At 39.6% G+C, this 13041-nt stretch overlaps 3 protein-coding genes across 9 annotated transcripts in view; 2 read left to right on the top strand and 1 right to left on the bottom strand.

Annotated features, from left to right (window-relative positions):
- The window catches only part of hnrnpd (heterogeneous nuclear ribonucleoprotein D), a 6266-nt gene extending 4748 nt beyond the window's left edge, over positions 1-1518 (top strand). For 3 of the 6 annotated variants that reach the window (XR_004659886.1, XM_034896168.1, XM_034896166.1), the window contains one exon: positions 420-1518. The gene's annotated coding sequence lies outside the window, so the exon portion shown is untranslated. The remainder of the gene's footprint in view (positions 1-419) is intronic. The other 3 variants (XR_004659887.1, XM_034896169.1, XM_034896171.1) reach the window with 1 other exon arrangement.
- Positions 176-4567, bottom strand: si:ch73-234b20.5 (uncharacterized protein LOC449923 homolog). 2 transcript variants are annotated; one of them, XM_034896207.1, is made up of 3 exons: positions 4428-4567; positions 3079-3249; positions 176-1476 (listed from the first exon to the last, which is right to left on the bottom strand). In XM_034896207.1, the coding sequence occupies exons 1-3, from the start codon at positions 4428-4430 to the stop codon at positions 1339-1341; spliced, it is 312 nt and encodes a 103-aa protein (XP_034752098.1). In that variant the 5' UTR covers positions 4431-4567; the 3' UTR covers positions 176-1338. The 2 variants fall into 2 exon arrangements, with proteins under 2 accessions (XP_034752098.1, XP_034752097.1); XM_034896206.1 differs by lacking the exon at positions 4428-4567 and adding an exon at positions 4011-4398.
- A 1471-nt stretch (positions 4568-6038) lies between these two features.
- On the top strand, positions 6039-13015 carry mat2al (methionine adenosyltransferase II, alpha-like). The gene is made up of 9 exons (XM_034896155.1): positions 6039-6356; positions 7600-7677; positions 8104-8226; positions 9062-9174; positions 9793-9936; positions 10748-10966; positions 11062-11244; positions 12488-12621; positions 12711-13015. Exons 1-9 carry the CDS (start codon positions 6281-6283, stop codon positions 12811-12813), a joined length of 1173 nt encoding a protein of 390 aa, XP_034752046.1. The 5' UTR covers positions 6039-6280; the 3' UTR covers positions 12814-13015.
- Positions 13016-13041: the final 26 nt, after the last annotated feature.

Here is a 13041-nt window from a genome sequence, read left to right on the forward strand (position 1 = left end):
GGGGGATAAAGTGCTTTGTGGACATGTATTGCTCTGTTTTGTCTTACTGACAGCGATGGAAAAAGACTCCTCGTTTGTTATTTTCCTGTAATACATTTTCCCTTTAATAACCTTTTTGTAAAAGAAAGAAGTTTGCAGAAATTTGCATGTAATGTTTTCTTTAATGTGTATTTTATTTTTGACCAATCGAAGGTTTCTTCCATTTCGTATTTTGACTTCTTCAATTTATTGCACTTCAGGTTTTCTAGCTAATGCACAATTTAATTATTTATTTTTTTAACTGTAAAATAATTGTTCTCAGTTTTTTTTTCTTCTTTTTTTTACATTGGACATTATAAACACGGGGATTCCTGTTTTATTTGTAGTTTTTACCGGTTTTGGTTCATCTATAGCTGATCTGCTTTGTTTGTTTTCCGTAGGTTTCAGAGTGATGAAAGACCGCGGCGCTGGTCGAGCGTTGGCCAGAGAGAGGATGGTACCCGGAAAACATCACTAGCTGATTGTAAGAAACTAATGAAGAGCACTATGACCTACGCTACCTTTCCTCTATATTTACCGGAGTATGTTGTATCTCAAAAGTTTTGGTGTTTTGCATTTATTAAGATTGCTGCAAAGTTTTGGGCAGTTTGCGTTCCTAATCCTCTCTTGTTTTTGTATTTAATGTTCTCGAATGCTATTTGTGAATTGCTTTAATCATTACATAACAGAAATGTTAAGATTGGTTGGAACAGATCTCTCTCACACACACACACACACACACACACACACACATACACATACAGTATTGTAGTAGCAAAGAATGCAAAAAATGCGTTATTACAATTTCCTTTTTATCGTAGTCATCAGTTGTATAATATGTTATTACAGAGTTTGACAGTCAAACAGAATATATAGATATATAGATATATATATATATATATATATACAAGCAATTGGACATAAAGAAATACAATAAAATAAAAATAAAGACTCATTTGCATATGTGATCCATTGTGAAATATTACTATTACGTCACATTGACTGCTGGAGTGTTCAAGAAGTAGTTCAGCCAAGTTTCTAACAATTTAAGCTCTAATTTACGTCTTGTCATTTAATTTACGTCTTGTCTTCATAAGCTTTATCGCAGAGCCGCCGGCCAATAAGCTTACAGTTGTTACAAAATCATTTACCCTTTTGAATTTACATAAATATTTCTTGAAATACCCGTTTGTTTGAGCTGAAATGATCTGAGACTCTCTCACGAGAGCAATTACACGCTAAATAACAGAGGTGAGCTTCATCCACCGTCTTCATCGCTCTCAGTCCTGAGCTGCTGAAGGAGTTCACATCGGGGGTTATTTATATAACTTTAGTGGCAAAGAGGATGATGAGGATGACGATGATTAGCACAATCACGCCAATTATGATCATCATTTTAATGTTTTTCCACCAGTATTTCCTGGCAACCCGTGTGGATGTTCTCTGGAAAGAGTCAGCCTGAAAAGAAACAAAGGGAGTCTAAATGTAATACTCTAAAAATTAATTATAAAAAAGCTTTAAAAAAAAAAGTTTTGTTTGCAAAAGTCTTTCGTTTTTCTTTTCTTTTTTAAGGATTCAATAAATGCGCTAACATTAATAATTTTTTTTGCGTGTATGTGGTAACGTTATTTTGTATTTTTAGTTTTATAGCGGTAGTGCTCCTAATCCAACAAATATGTTATGTTGGAGTAAAAACACACCACCAAAATGTTTTATTCAAATTTAGGGATCGTTACTTGGTAAATACTGATTTATTCGGCCTTCAAATCCAAACTGATTTTCCATGATATGCCCGTCTAGTTGGCATTGAACCAGAACCCTGGCGAACACCAATGCATATGTTGAAAAAAAAAAAAAAAAAAAAAGTTGTATGATGCGTTTTGTGTGGACAGAGGGAGTTGTGTGAAGTTTGATGAATTTCAGTTTGGCTAAGGACTACAAGTCTGAAAATAAAACCAAGTCTGTAGGTGTGGCGTTAGAAAGACGTGAGTCTACTTGACCCCTGTGACTCGCTCCTTATCTCTGCTGTGGCTACTAGCTTCTAGCATAACAGCTGATCTCCAACCTAAACTGTTGACAATCAAGTTGCCTGCTGGGTAATGTAGGCACCAGCGTTAGACCAGGAAAAAAGAGTTCATTGTAAATTGTCTAATGAAAAAAAAAGGCTTGTTCTGCTACTTTAACTACTTTGTATACAGTTAGTTTAGTTCAGAGGTTCCCAACCTAGGGGTTAGGCTCCTCCAAATGGTCACCGGATAAACCTAAGGGGTCGAGAGATGATTGATGGAAGAGAGAAGAAAAAAAAAATACTTCATACTAAATAGGTTTTCCTTTATTGGATGTTTCTCTAATGTTTGCCGTTTTGTTAAATACTGGATAATTTTACCTCTTTGAACTACACACAGTTATAAAAATAAATGTTTCTCTGATTTCTGTACGTCATGACATCACAGAGTGCCACAACTAAACACATGACTAAAAGTTTAAACCAATATTTTATAAGCTAATTTGTTTTTTTTAGTTAAATCTTTATAAATAAAGTAGTCTATATCCTTTGTGTTTCACTTCTGGAATTGCTGCGGTGCTGAAGGAAATCTGCCGTATGCGTGTGTTTCCCTTTTTCTTTGTGTTGTAATTTTAAATTAGAGAACTATGATTAACTGCTCCTACTATCTCTGCATGGTAGATTGAGACATCTCGCTAGACCTTCTGTCCAATCTGAGTTAAGAGCATGTTTTCCTCCCATCCCAGAATGCCGTGTGGAGTAGCCAGACCCTCCTTTAGCGCGCGTTGGAGGAGGATCTGGCAACGCAAGACTATATCTAACTCACTATAGCACCCTGATATAGCAAGGAAAAAAAGTGCAATATTTTCCTCTGAAATCTAGTATACAAGTATCTCAAAATTGTACTTAAGAACTGTACTCGAGTAAATAAAAAGTACTTAGTTACTTTTCACAACTGTGGAAACACATTCACTATCAACCTTGTTGTTTTAAGAGTGATATGAAAGCCTTATCTCTAAAACATCAGCGCTCACTCTGTACCGCCAGATACTCACCGACGCCTGCAGGTCATCCGTCTTGCCGATCAGATCATCTAACCGGTCCCCTCTCTCCAGCACTTTGCTGATGTTGTCTTTCAGAATAACTTTGACCTCGTTGACCTGGCCCTGCACCTGGTCCAGTTTAGCCGTCGAGCCAGCGGCCGGGGACTGAGACCTTGTGTCAGCCTGAGACCAAAATCAAGACAAAGTCTTCTGTTTTTAGTTGCAATCCCTACAAATGTATCGGCACAAAAAGCAAGTCAACTGGGGGGGGGGGGTACTTTTTGTGTCTTTTCTCCTTTTCTGTTGAAGAAATCTGACAACATTGTAGTAAATAGTACGCTGCTTGCTTATTAAGATACCAGCAGATGAGCAATTCCAGCGGAAATTAGTGCATATAAAGTCACCAAAATTAAGTATTTGAACTTCATAATTAAATACAAAATGAGGGGAAAAGCTGCAAAAGCTCCACTTTCAGGAAAAAAGAGCCCTGATTTCCACTAGGCTGGCTACAGGCCTGCTTAAAGTCAAACATACTGGCTGAGTTCTGCTCAGCCAGTATGTTTGACTTTAACAGACTGACAATGACATGCCCATGCAGTGTACTCGGTATTGCAGTAGTACACACAGCAGTACACAGAGTACAACATGAGTACGGTACCGGAGCCTCTGTAAAGACAAATTTAAATGACCAAACTTCACTTCCTGTGAACAGGAGAGAGAGAGAGAGAGCAATCAGATGTGTGTCTCAGTTTATAGAGGCCTGTGTGATTGTCACGTGAAAATCTCACGCTTAAAGTCCAACTGTTTAGCAAGACGTTCTCACAGGAAAACAAGAAGGGAATGATTGTAAATGATATTAAGATGAAGAACAGTCAATATCTTAAAACATAACCAGTATTTGAGATTAAAACTAAACTTCAATGTATAAAAAGTACACCACTCACCATGGAAGCTCTGTTCCTCAGACACAATCAACAAAAACAACTCCACAAAGAGCAAAGCCTCCACAAAGTCCTGTTACCCAGTCCTTCCACTATAATAAACATACACAGAGCTCTGTGCCTCTTGTGACTCACACACTGTAAAGCTGAACAAACGTCTGCTGAAGGTTGCACCTCTCCTGTGTTACTCATTAACTCCCAGTTGCCTCAATCAAAGTCTCATTGGCTCGACAGGGGCCAGTCGTCATCGCCATGAAGAACTGAAGTCCGACACGGAACACGCAGGACTTTCATTTCCTGCTTTTCATAAACTCTGCTACCACACATCCATCAATGATCCAATAGTAGAGTAATAGTTAAGACGATAAAAGAACACATTCTGGTTTAAAACATGTAGATTTGTCCCAGTTCTACACGTACCATCAGCTGTTAGTGTTGAGTTGAGGTGTCCAGGCAAAGGGCTTTGCCTTCAGCAGAGAGATATTTGCAAGGCAATAAAGTGGGTGAAGTCACACGGTTGCTTCATTTCCTCATCCTGTGTTGTGCAGATTGTTATTTCAGCAACCAGTGACAGTTTCTGTATGCAAATGCGCGTTTCCATGTTGTTTTGAAGCATAAGTTTACCTCAGTGTAGCACCCAGAATGAAATATGTAACAGTAGCTCCATTTTGCCAGATATATTCAAGAATAATAACTCATAAGTATGAAAATAAATATGGCACACCACCTATGAGCCTGTACAGTCTGTATACATGATTAATGCAGTGTAAATAACACTGACTGATACTGACACTGACTAACACAGGTAAAACTCCAGGATTTAAAGTGATACTCAAGTAAATGGAAGTGAATGGACCGCAATGTAGTTATATAGAGAAAGAAAATAATTGTGCACAAGCTTTCCTTAGTGCTGAGGGTGTGATGCATTGGTGATATAGAGTAGTTAAAGCCATACATCTGTGACATACATCTTCCCTGACAAACACTTGCCTCCCTTTGGAGCATTATTTAGCATGAAATAGATCATGTAGTTTTTTATGATACCAATATCTTCACAGAGCCTCTGGATCAATCTTAGGATTTCATGAATTGATATCGGATAATTCAAATGAAGATAGATTTGAATCAGAAAATTGTCTTTTTTTTCCAAACCCAGCCCTAAGTGAACGTATAAAGTATGAGCATCTAATATTTATGAAAGCAACTATATATTTTATTACTCATCAGAATTATTGATTATATATTATTGGGTAAATGTACTTAGAAGTCACGACATGATCTTGTTCATATTATAATGCAGAAAACGTTCTGTTACTGGGGAAATATTACCGTTCATTCTGTGAACTGTAATTCTACTCTACAGTACCTACATTATATACCTATCTATGTATATCTATCTATCTATCTATATATCTATGTTTCTATCTGTCTGTCTGTCTATCTATCTATCTATCCGTCTATCTGTCTATATATCTGTCTATCTATCTATATATCTATCTATCCGTCTATCTGTCTATCTATCTATATATCTATCTATCTATCTATCTATCCGTCTATCTGTCTATATATCTGTCTGTCTATCTGTGTAATAAAAATACATACACTTTGGTATTACTCATTTTAATACGTAAAAGGTCTAAGTACTTCTTCCACCACTTAACAAGTCGCCAAATTCAAGGTCAGTTATTATCATAGTTATATAATTGTATTATATATTAATTTATTATATTAGTATTTTATTTTATATTATTTTGTATGTAATTATTACCTTGATTGTTTTTTAATTGAATCAAAGACTCTCTGATTTACTGTAATTAAGCCCATGGATGTATCACCTGTATTAACCATGGACAGATTAAGCTTTCAGCGCCATCTTGAGGCTGTCCGTGCTGCTGCCTGAAGGACTTCCACTCGTAAACATCCTAGTTCACACAGCCGTTTACACAAAACCCACCGAAAACACGAGTCCCTAAATCTGTGTATTTATAAGACTATTTATTATAATTATTATTATTTTTAAACAACCATATCCGACTACCAGTAAAACGTGGTTAACCCGCCTGTCTTAAATCGAGTTTACTAACAGCTGAACTCAGGCCAACATCCAACCACACGGTCCACGCTTCACGTGCTTCTTAGCTCAACCCTCATAGTTAATTATTGCTTATTACAATCAGTGTCGGCGGACTTAAGAAGGTACTTTATTCTAAATAAGCTACGGGGGCCGTTTGTCCGGTTAAATTCAACTTCCGTGCAGCGACGAGGAGCTGAAGATGAATCCGAGCGGAGCAGCCCGCAGCGGGAAGACTTTCCTGTTCACGTCCGAGTCCGTCGGAGAGGGACACTCCGGTACCGTACTCATGTTGTACTCTGTGTACTGTGTGTGTACTACTGCAATACCGAGTACACTGCATGGGCATGTCATTGTCTGTCTGTCTAAGCCAGTTGTGGAAAAAAGTAATGCGTTTCTCACTTGATGTAGTCAAGTTAAAGCAGTAATGGAAAGTTACTCTGATAGAGATAGTACTCATAAGTACTATCAGCTACATGGCAGTGATGGGTGGAAATAGTCGAGTACATTCAGTGGTGGTGAAGTACTTTACCTGAGTACTTCACTTAACTTTACGTGTTTTTTACTGGTTTAATCTTCTACTCTTCTGCATTTTAGAAAGAAATGTACTTTTTAATTGACTGCATTTATTTATTTAACAGCTTACACAAATCTTATCACAATGCTCACATCAACGCTTATGAGATCACTGCTCAGGTTGAAGGTGGGCTGGAGCTCTGATGGGGATTTATTAGCTCACAAATCTTAATCTACTTATAATAATGAAACATAAAAGAAAAAGATGTCCTAATTGGTGCAGTAAGACTCAACAAGATGTCAATCACTCAGTGTAGACACACTCACACACACACACACACACAAACACACACACTCACAGTCCTGCAAAAGTTCTAATGAAAACACCTTGTGGTTACTTTGTTCAGAGCTTTTAATAAGAAATGAATGTGCAAAAGTAGGATGCACATTTTGCCTTAAACACCTCTAGATTGTTTAAAATACATTACAGACTAATATTTTGTATGTGCCTAGTTTGTGTGACTCTTGTCCGGATCCTATTTATTAGGAAAGCACATCTGAAGTGCTCACTAACTCAAATTTGAACAAATTTTCCATCAAAATTTGAGCAGAATTAGCCTTTTGTTTGTATGGATACAGTCTTTCAGCTTTTTAATTTCAAATCCTGAGTAATGGGAGCGAAAACAAAAAGTGATTATTTTCATATCACTTTGCAGATTTAGAATAATTATATATTTCAATAAATGTAATACTGTAATATATATTTGTCTGAATTGGGAATTTCTGCATAAATTAGTGCTTTTTACTTATTTACTTACAGTAAATATTGACGCTAATTCCTATATACTTTTACTTAAAATGTTTAATGCAGGACTTTTTCTTATTACTAAGTATTTCTACACTTTGGTATGTAGTCTTTTACTTAAGTGAAAGATTAAAATACTGATAGTTTTTCTAAATCAATACCTGTTCTTTCCTTAAACATCTCTGACTTTGTGTTCACAGATAAAATGTGTGACCAGATCAGCGATGCTGTGCTGGATGCATACCTGAGTCAGGACCCCGATTCTAAAGTGGCTTGTGGTGAGTTGTAAAACCTGATATTTAAGTATGGCCAATAATCTCAGACTGGATCAGTGTTTCCCCTTTTTAGAGCAAAGTTCAGCACAGCGTTATCTCGTGGCTGATTACAAGCCTCACACTCCCACTGAAACATCAGAAGAACTTCATTTGTTGTTCAACCTGGACTCTATTTTTCTGTTTTTGTGTCTTAACACTCTTTAAAAATGGGCCAAAATTAAGAAAAACAGACAAAATAGTAAGCTGCAATGTAACGTCAATGAGAAATTGTGCACGTTTAATTTACATCCACTGAAAGTGTTGTTTTGTAGTGTCTTACTACATTGTAAAAAACATCCCTAGAATTACCATTTTTCAGAGAAATGTTTGTTATAAAACACAAAACGGGCCTGAGTCACATTCTTGTCAAGTAAAAACATCTTGTTGCAGAATGCGTGGCGAAGACGGGCATGATTTTACTGGTTGGAGAAGTGACGTCTAAGGCCATCGTGGATCTCCAATCGGTGGTCCGAAATACTGTGAAGAAGATTGGCTACGATGACTCGTCAAAAGGTGGGATTCTTATCTGAATCACTTCAGACATGTGCAGAATTATCCAGGGAATTGGGGATAGATTCATAATCTGGGTGTTTTTTTTTAGCAGTCAGCAGATTATCTGTATCAGCGTTTTATTCGCCTGATAACCGATAACGTTAATGAATTAAAAAGTCTTCTACTTTGGCTCGGCTACGTCTCTGGCGTCTGTCCCCCTTCTTCGGTTTCACTCCCCACTGAGTCTGACTTAATGCCCCGCCCACAACACCGTCTGACTCTCTGTTACTGGGGATTATTTAGAAAGTTTTTAATTTATTACATAATTGATTAAAGCATTTTTTAATTTGTTTTGTAACGTTACAAAATCTTAATTTTGACTTAAAGCTGAAGTGCGTGGCTGTTTGATATCAATGAACGTCCATTACATTCATGCTGTTGCCAAATGAGTTGCTACAAAGCTACTCAAGACCATCGGCTCCACACGACTCTCTCTGGAGTTCTCAGTGTGACGATGTTCAGAAGGTTGTGGCGTCCGGCGACTTTCCCGCGCAGAAGCTCGAGTGAAGATAAGGACCTCTTCTGAAGAGTCCATCGTGTTTAAAAAAAAAATCCTCCGTGTCCTCCTTGGCGCGTTCACAGAAGGCTTGCATCATGTGCCGACAGTGTTGTTGTCATTACTCAGGATTCCTCATAGGGGCAACATTTATTTCACTGTTCATGCATATGGGTTCCAAATATGGATTATTAGTTTCATTGACTGCTAATAATCGGTGTCCTATCGGCCTTGAAAAACCAGTACGGGTTGATCCCTGCCAGGGAATCTAGGCTCATGATTCTCAACTGTGATCTGCAGGCTTTGACTATAAGACGTGCAATGTGCTGGTGGCGCTGGAGCCGCAGGCTGTGGAGATATCGGACTGTGTGTTTGAAGGAAGGGATCAGGAGGACATCGGTGCAGGGGACCAGGTTCAGTATTTCACCTTTAAACCTCAACTTTAGCTACTATTCACTTACTACGTCGATTCACTACGTGGAACTTAGAGTTGTTTTATGTTGGGAAAATGGTTGTAAAAAGTCACTTTGGTAAAGGCGTCCATATAGAGCATTTGCAATGTGATTGTTATCATTTATTGTAATGTGTTTTTATTTTTATTTAATTTAAAAGCTGAATTTAACATTTGTTTAATAGACTAGACATCAGAAAAGGCTACAGCTATGCCAGCAGCTCTATGTGACTGTGCTGGTCACCATCTTAGTGAGCATGCTAACATTAGCTGATAAGCATTTTTATCACAAAGTACATCTAGGGCTGATGTAAATTATAAATAATAATAGTACAGTAACACATTTTATTTAAAGGCGCTTTTCTCCGCACACAAGGACACCGTACGGGGAAACATAAGACATAAAAACAGCAAAATATAGGATAGTACACAATACAACAATCAAAAATTGAGTTTGATTTAGAGCAATCAGTGTGCAAACCACATGTACAACTTTACTGTAACTGAGTCAAACAATTGTACGATAATTACTGCTTCCCAACAACTTGTGACACATTTGTCGTGCTGCTTGTCTCCGCAGGGTTTGATGTTCGGCTACGCCACGGACGAGACGGATGAGTGCATGCCCTTAACCATCATTCTGGCTCACAAACTGAACTTGAGGATGAAGGAGCTCTCGCTGAACGGAGAGTGTCCTTGGATACGACCGGACTCCAAATCACAGGTGAGCCATCCTGAAAGCGCACAGAAGGGCCGACTGGTGGACCAAGAGTTAAAGGCACCGGCCGTGAACCGAAGTGTTTCCTACCCAGCGTTGTTTCCTGATTATCCCCATCTCTCGCCCCTCTTTTCCTGTCTATAAAAGAAATAACATGTCAGGCAGACAGTTGAGTTATTTATTGAAGAAGCGAGGATACAGAAGCTTACAGGCACGCAGGTACAGATACAGGTTCAGAAGGCACAAAACAACATTTTTTTAGATTATTTTAGGCCTTTAATGACAGAACAGCTGAAGAAGTGAAAGGGGAGAGAGAGGGCTGGGAATGACCTGCAGCAAAGGGCCGCAGGTTGGAGTCTAACCCGGGCCCCGTCGCATCGAGGAGTGGACCTCTACGTATGGGCGCCCACTCTACCGACTGAGCTATCTGGGCGCTTGGCTTGACGCAACATTAACTTGGTTTACATGAACATAATATTCCGGTTTTTGTCCTTATTCTGAAAAAGACCATATTTCGACTAAACTGTTTACATGGCTAATGAAAATTTATATTCAACTACTTTTTTTGTTTACATGCAGCCACGCAAAAAGGATATACAGCCTTCCTCTTTCATTTATCAACGCCTTTCTTGAAAAGGTTGACGTTGCCAACGCTTTTCAGCTCCTTTCCACTTGAAATACTACAACACACATGCAAGCCCCATGTCTGTATGTTGTGTTTTGAAATCTGGGGTTGACTGACAAGGCATCTTTCGATACTTTGGAGGTATGTGAAGCTACAATGTGCCTAGAAGTATTTTTGCCCTCTTTTCTGCAGGTCACAGTGGAGTATAGAGACAACATGGGAGCCATGGAGCCACTGCGCGTCCACACTGTGGTCATCTCAGTACAACACAGCCCGGACATCAGCCTGGATGAGATCAGACGCAATCTGATAGAGAAGGTGGTGAAGCTCGTCATTCCCGCCAAGTACTTGGATGACCGGACCATATACCATCTTCTGCCAAGCGGGAAATTCCTTACGGGCGGCCCGCAGGTGAGTGAGGAGTAAACCAGGGAGGGAGATGCAATTTAAAGATAAAGATAAAGCAATGTGTGGGCAAGACGAAGTTTATGTTTTTGTGTCATTAGAGTGATGCAGGTCTCACAGGGCGTAAAATCATAGTGGACACGTACGGAGGATGGGGTGGTCACGGAGGAGGGGCTTTCTCCGGAAAAGACTACTCCAAAGTGGACCGGTCCGGAGCTTATGCGGCACGCTGGGTCGCCAAGTCTTTGGTCAAAGCTGGACTGTGCAGGAGAGCCCTCGTTCAGGTCAGGAGGCTCATTAAGCTGCACTTGTTGATCAATTTTTGTGTAATAATTGTGCGGGTACTGTGCATAACTTACATTTAGAAGATTAAATCTGCTACAAAAAAAACGTACTCAATATTTTGTGGACAAAACAAGAAATCTGAGGACGTCATCTTGGGCCAATTATATTATAGACCAAACAACTAATCGATTAATTAAGAAAGTAGTTAGTTGCAGCCCTTACCAGAAACCCCAATAAAACATACTAAAGAGTGATTTATGCGCAAAGTCTATGCCGTGGCTATGTACAAGGTAGGTGCTATGACTCTAAAGTTGGTACTTGCTCTGAAGGTAATCGCTCTTAGTCTCTCTCTCACCTTACCACACACTCCCCCCACACACACACACACACACACTCCCCACACACACGCTAGAGGATGGACACCCAACCCAAGCCTGACGGTACCCGATGGGCCAGGCCAGCTACGGACTCTATATTTAGAAATGATGTTGGGGTTTGGGTCGGGGTCGGTCACATCATCTCGATAAGGCATTGAACATTTCAAATTTAAAACTTAATATGTAGGTAGCCAACGGGTCTGTTTCACTTGATGCAAAGGCTCGTTTTGTGATTAAAATAAATTAAAACTATTTCTCTAACATCCGTCTTCCTGGGTGCGGAAGTTTGTTTATGTAGCTGTGACAACGAAATACGTGCACTGTGTTAACTTTGTCGTCCTGTGTGTGCTGGTGCGCTCGTCTGTTGACATTTTCCCAATGCCTTCGTACAGTTGCTTAATAAAAGCGGCTTTCCACACAAACAAACATACATGTGCCACTAGTATGAGAAATAAATGAGATTTTAACTGTCGGGATCGGGTCGGGCTTGGACATAAATATCTTAACGCCTGTCGGGCTCGGGTCGGGTTCGGTTCCTGCTCTGTGGGACGCGGGCCGGGCTTGGACAGAACAATGCACACCGATTCACACTCTAACGCACACACACACGCGCACACACATATGTCGGCTCTGCTATTCTCTTAAAGAGATCAACGCACACCAACACACAAGTATAAACTTCAGGCCACTTATGTAGGCTTTGGTAAAAAGCTCTGCGTGGAGCCTCCGCAGAGCCATAAATTACTCTAAACACACAATAAGGGACACAAAACATACAGGAATCAGAGGTTAAAAGGCAAATAATGACATGATGAAGTAAGGTTTCCTGATGACTGGAAGCTTTGGCGTCTGTTCTGCCTTTTAGATCTCCTATGCCATCGGCGTGAGCCACCCTCTCTCCATCTCTGTGTTTCACTACGGCTCATCGAACAGGGACGAAGAGGAACTGCTGCAAATAGTACAGAAGAACTTTGACCTGAGGCCCGGGGTCATTGTGAAGTAAGTGTAGTTGTTTCCAGCTGAGACCTCATAGTTGTAGTGTGAGTCAGTGAAAATGTAACTGTGTGATGTTGACTTTTTTTTCGCAGAGAGCTGGGTTTGAAGCGGCCAATCTACCAGGCCACCGCCTGCTACGGTCACTTTGGCAGAGAGGAGTTCCCCTGGGAGAAACCCAAGTCTCTGGTGTTTTGAGTCCCAATCACATTCCAGTCACGTCCTCATAACCAGTCATGAAACAATCAAGAGTCACAGAATCCATATATATGTCTAAACACTACAGATATGTTGCTTCTCTGACCTCAAACTGTGGGGCAGTGGTCAGGGCCTCTGTGAGAAATTATTTTTTTTAATCATGATTAAGCTACTTTACTGTATAAGAAACTAGTTATTGTTAAAATAAAATTATGCAATAAATGTGAT

This window comes from Etheostoma cragini, chromosome 16 (assembly GCF_013103735.1).
Source record: "Etheostoma cragini isolate CJK2018 chromosome 16, CSU_Ecrag_1.0, whole genome shotgun sequence".
NCBI classification, from domain to species: Eukaryota; Metazoa; Chordata; class Actinopteri; order Perciformes; family Percidae; genus Etheostoma; species Etheostoma cragini.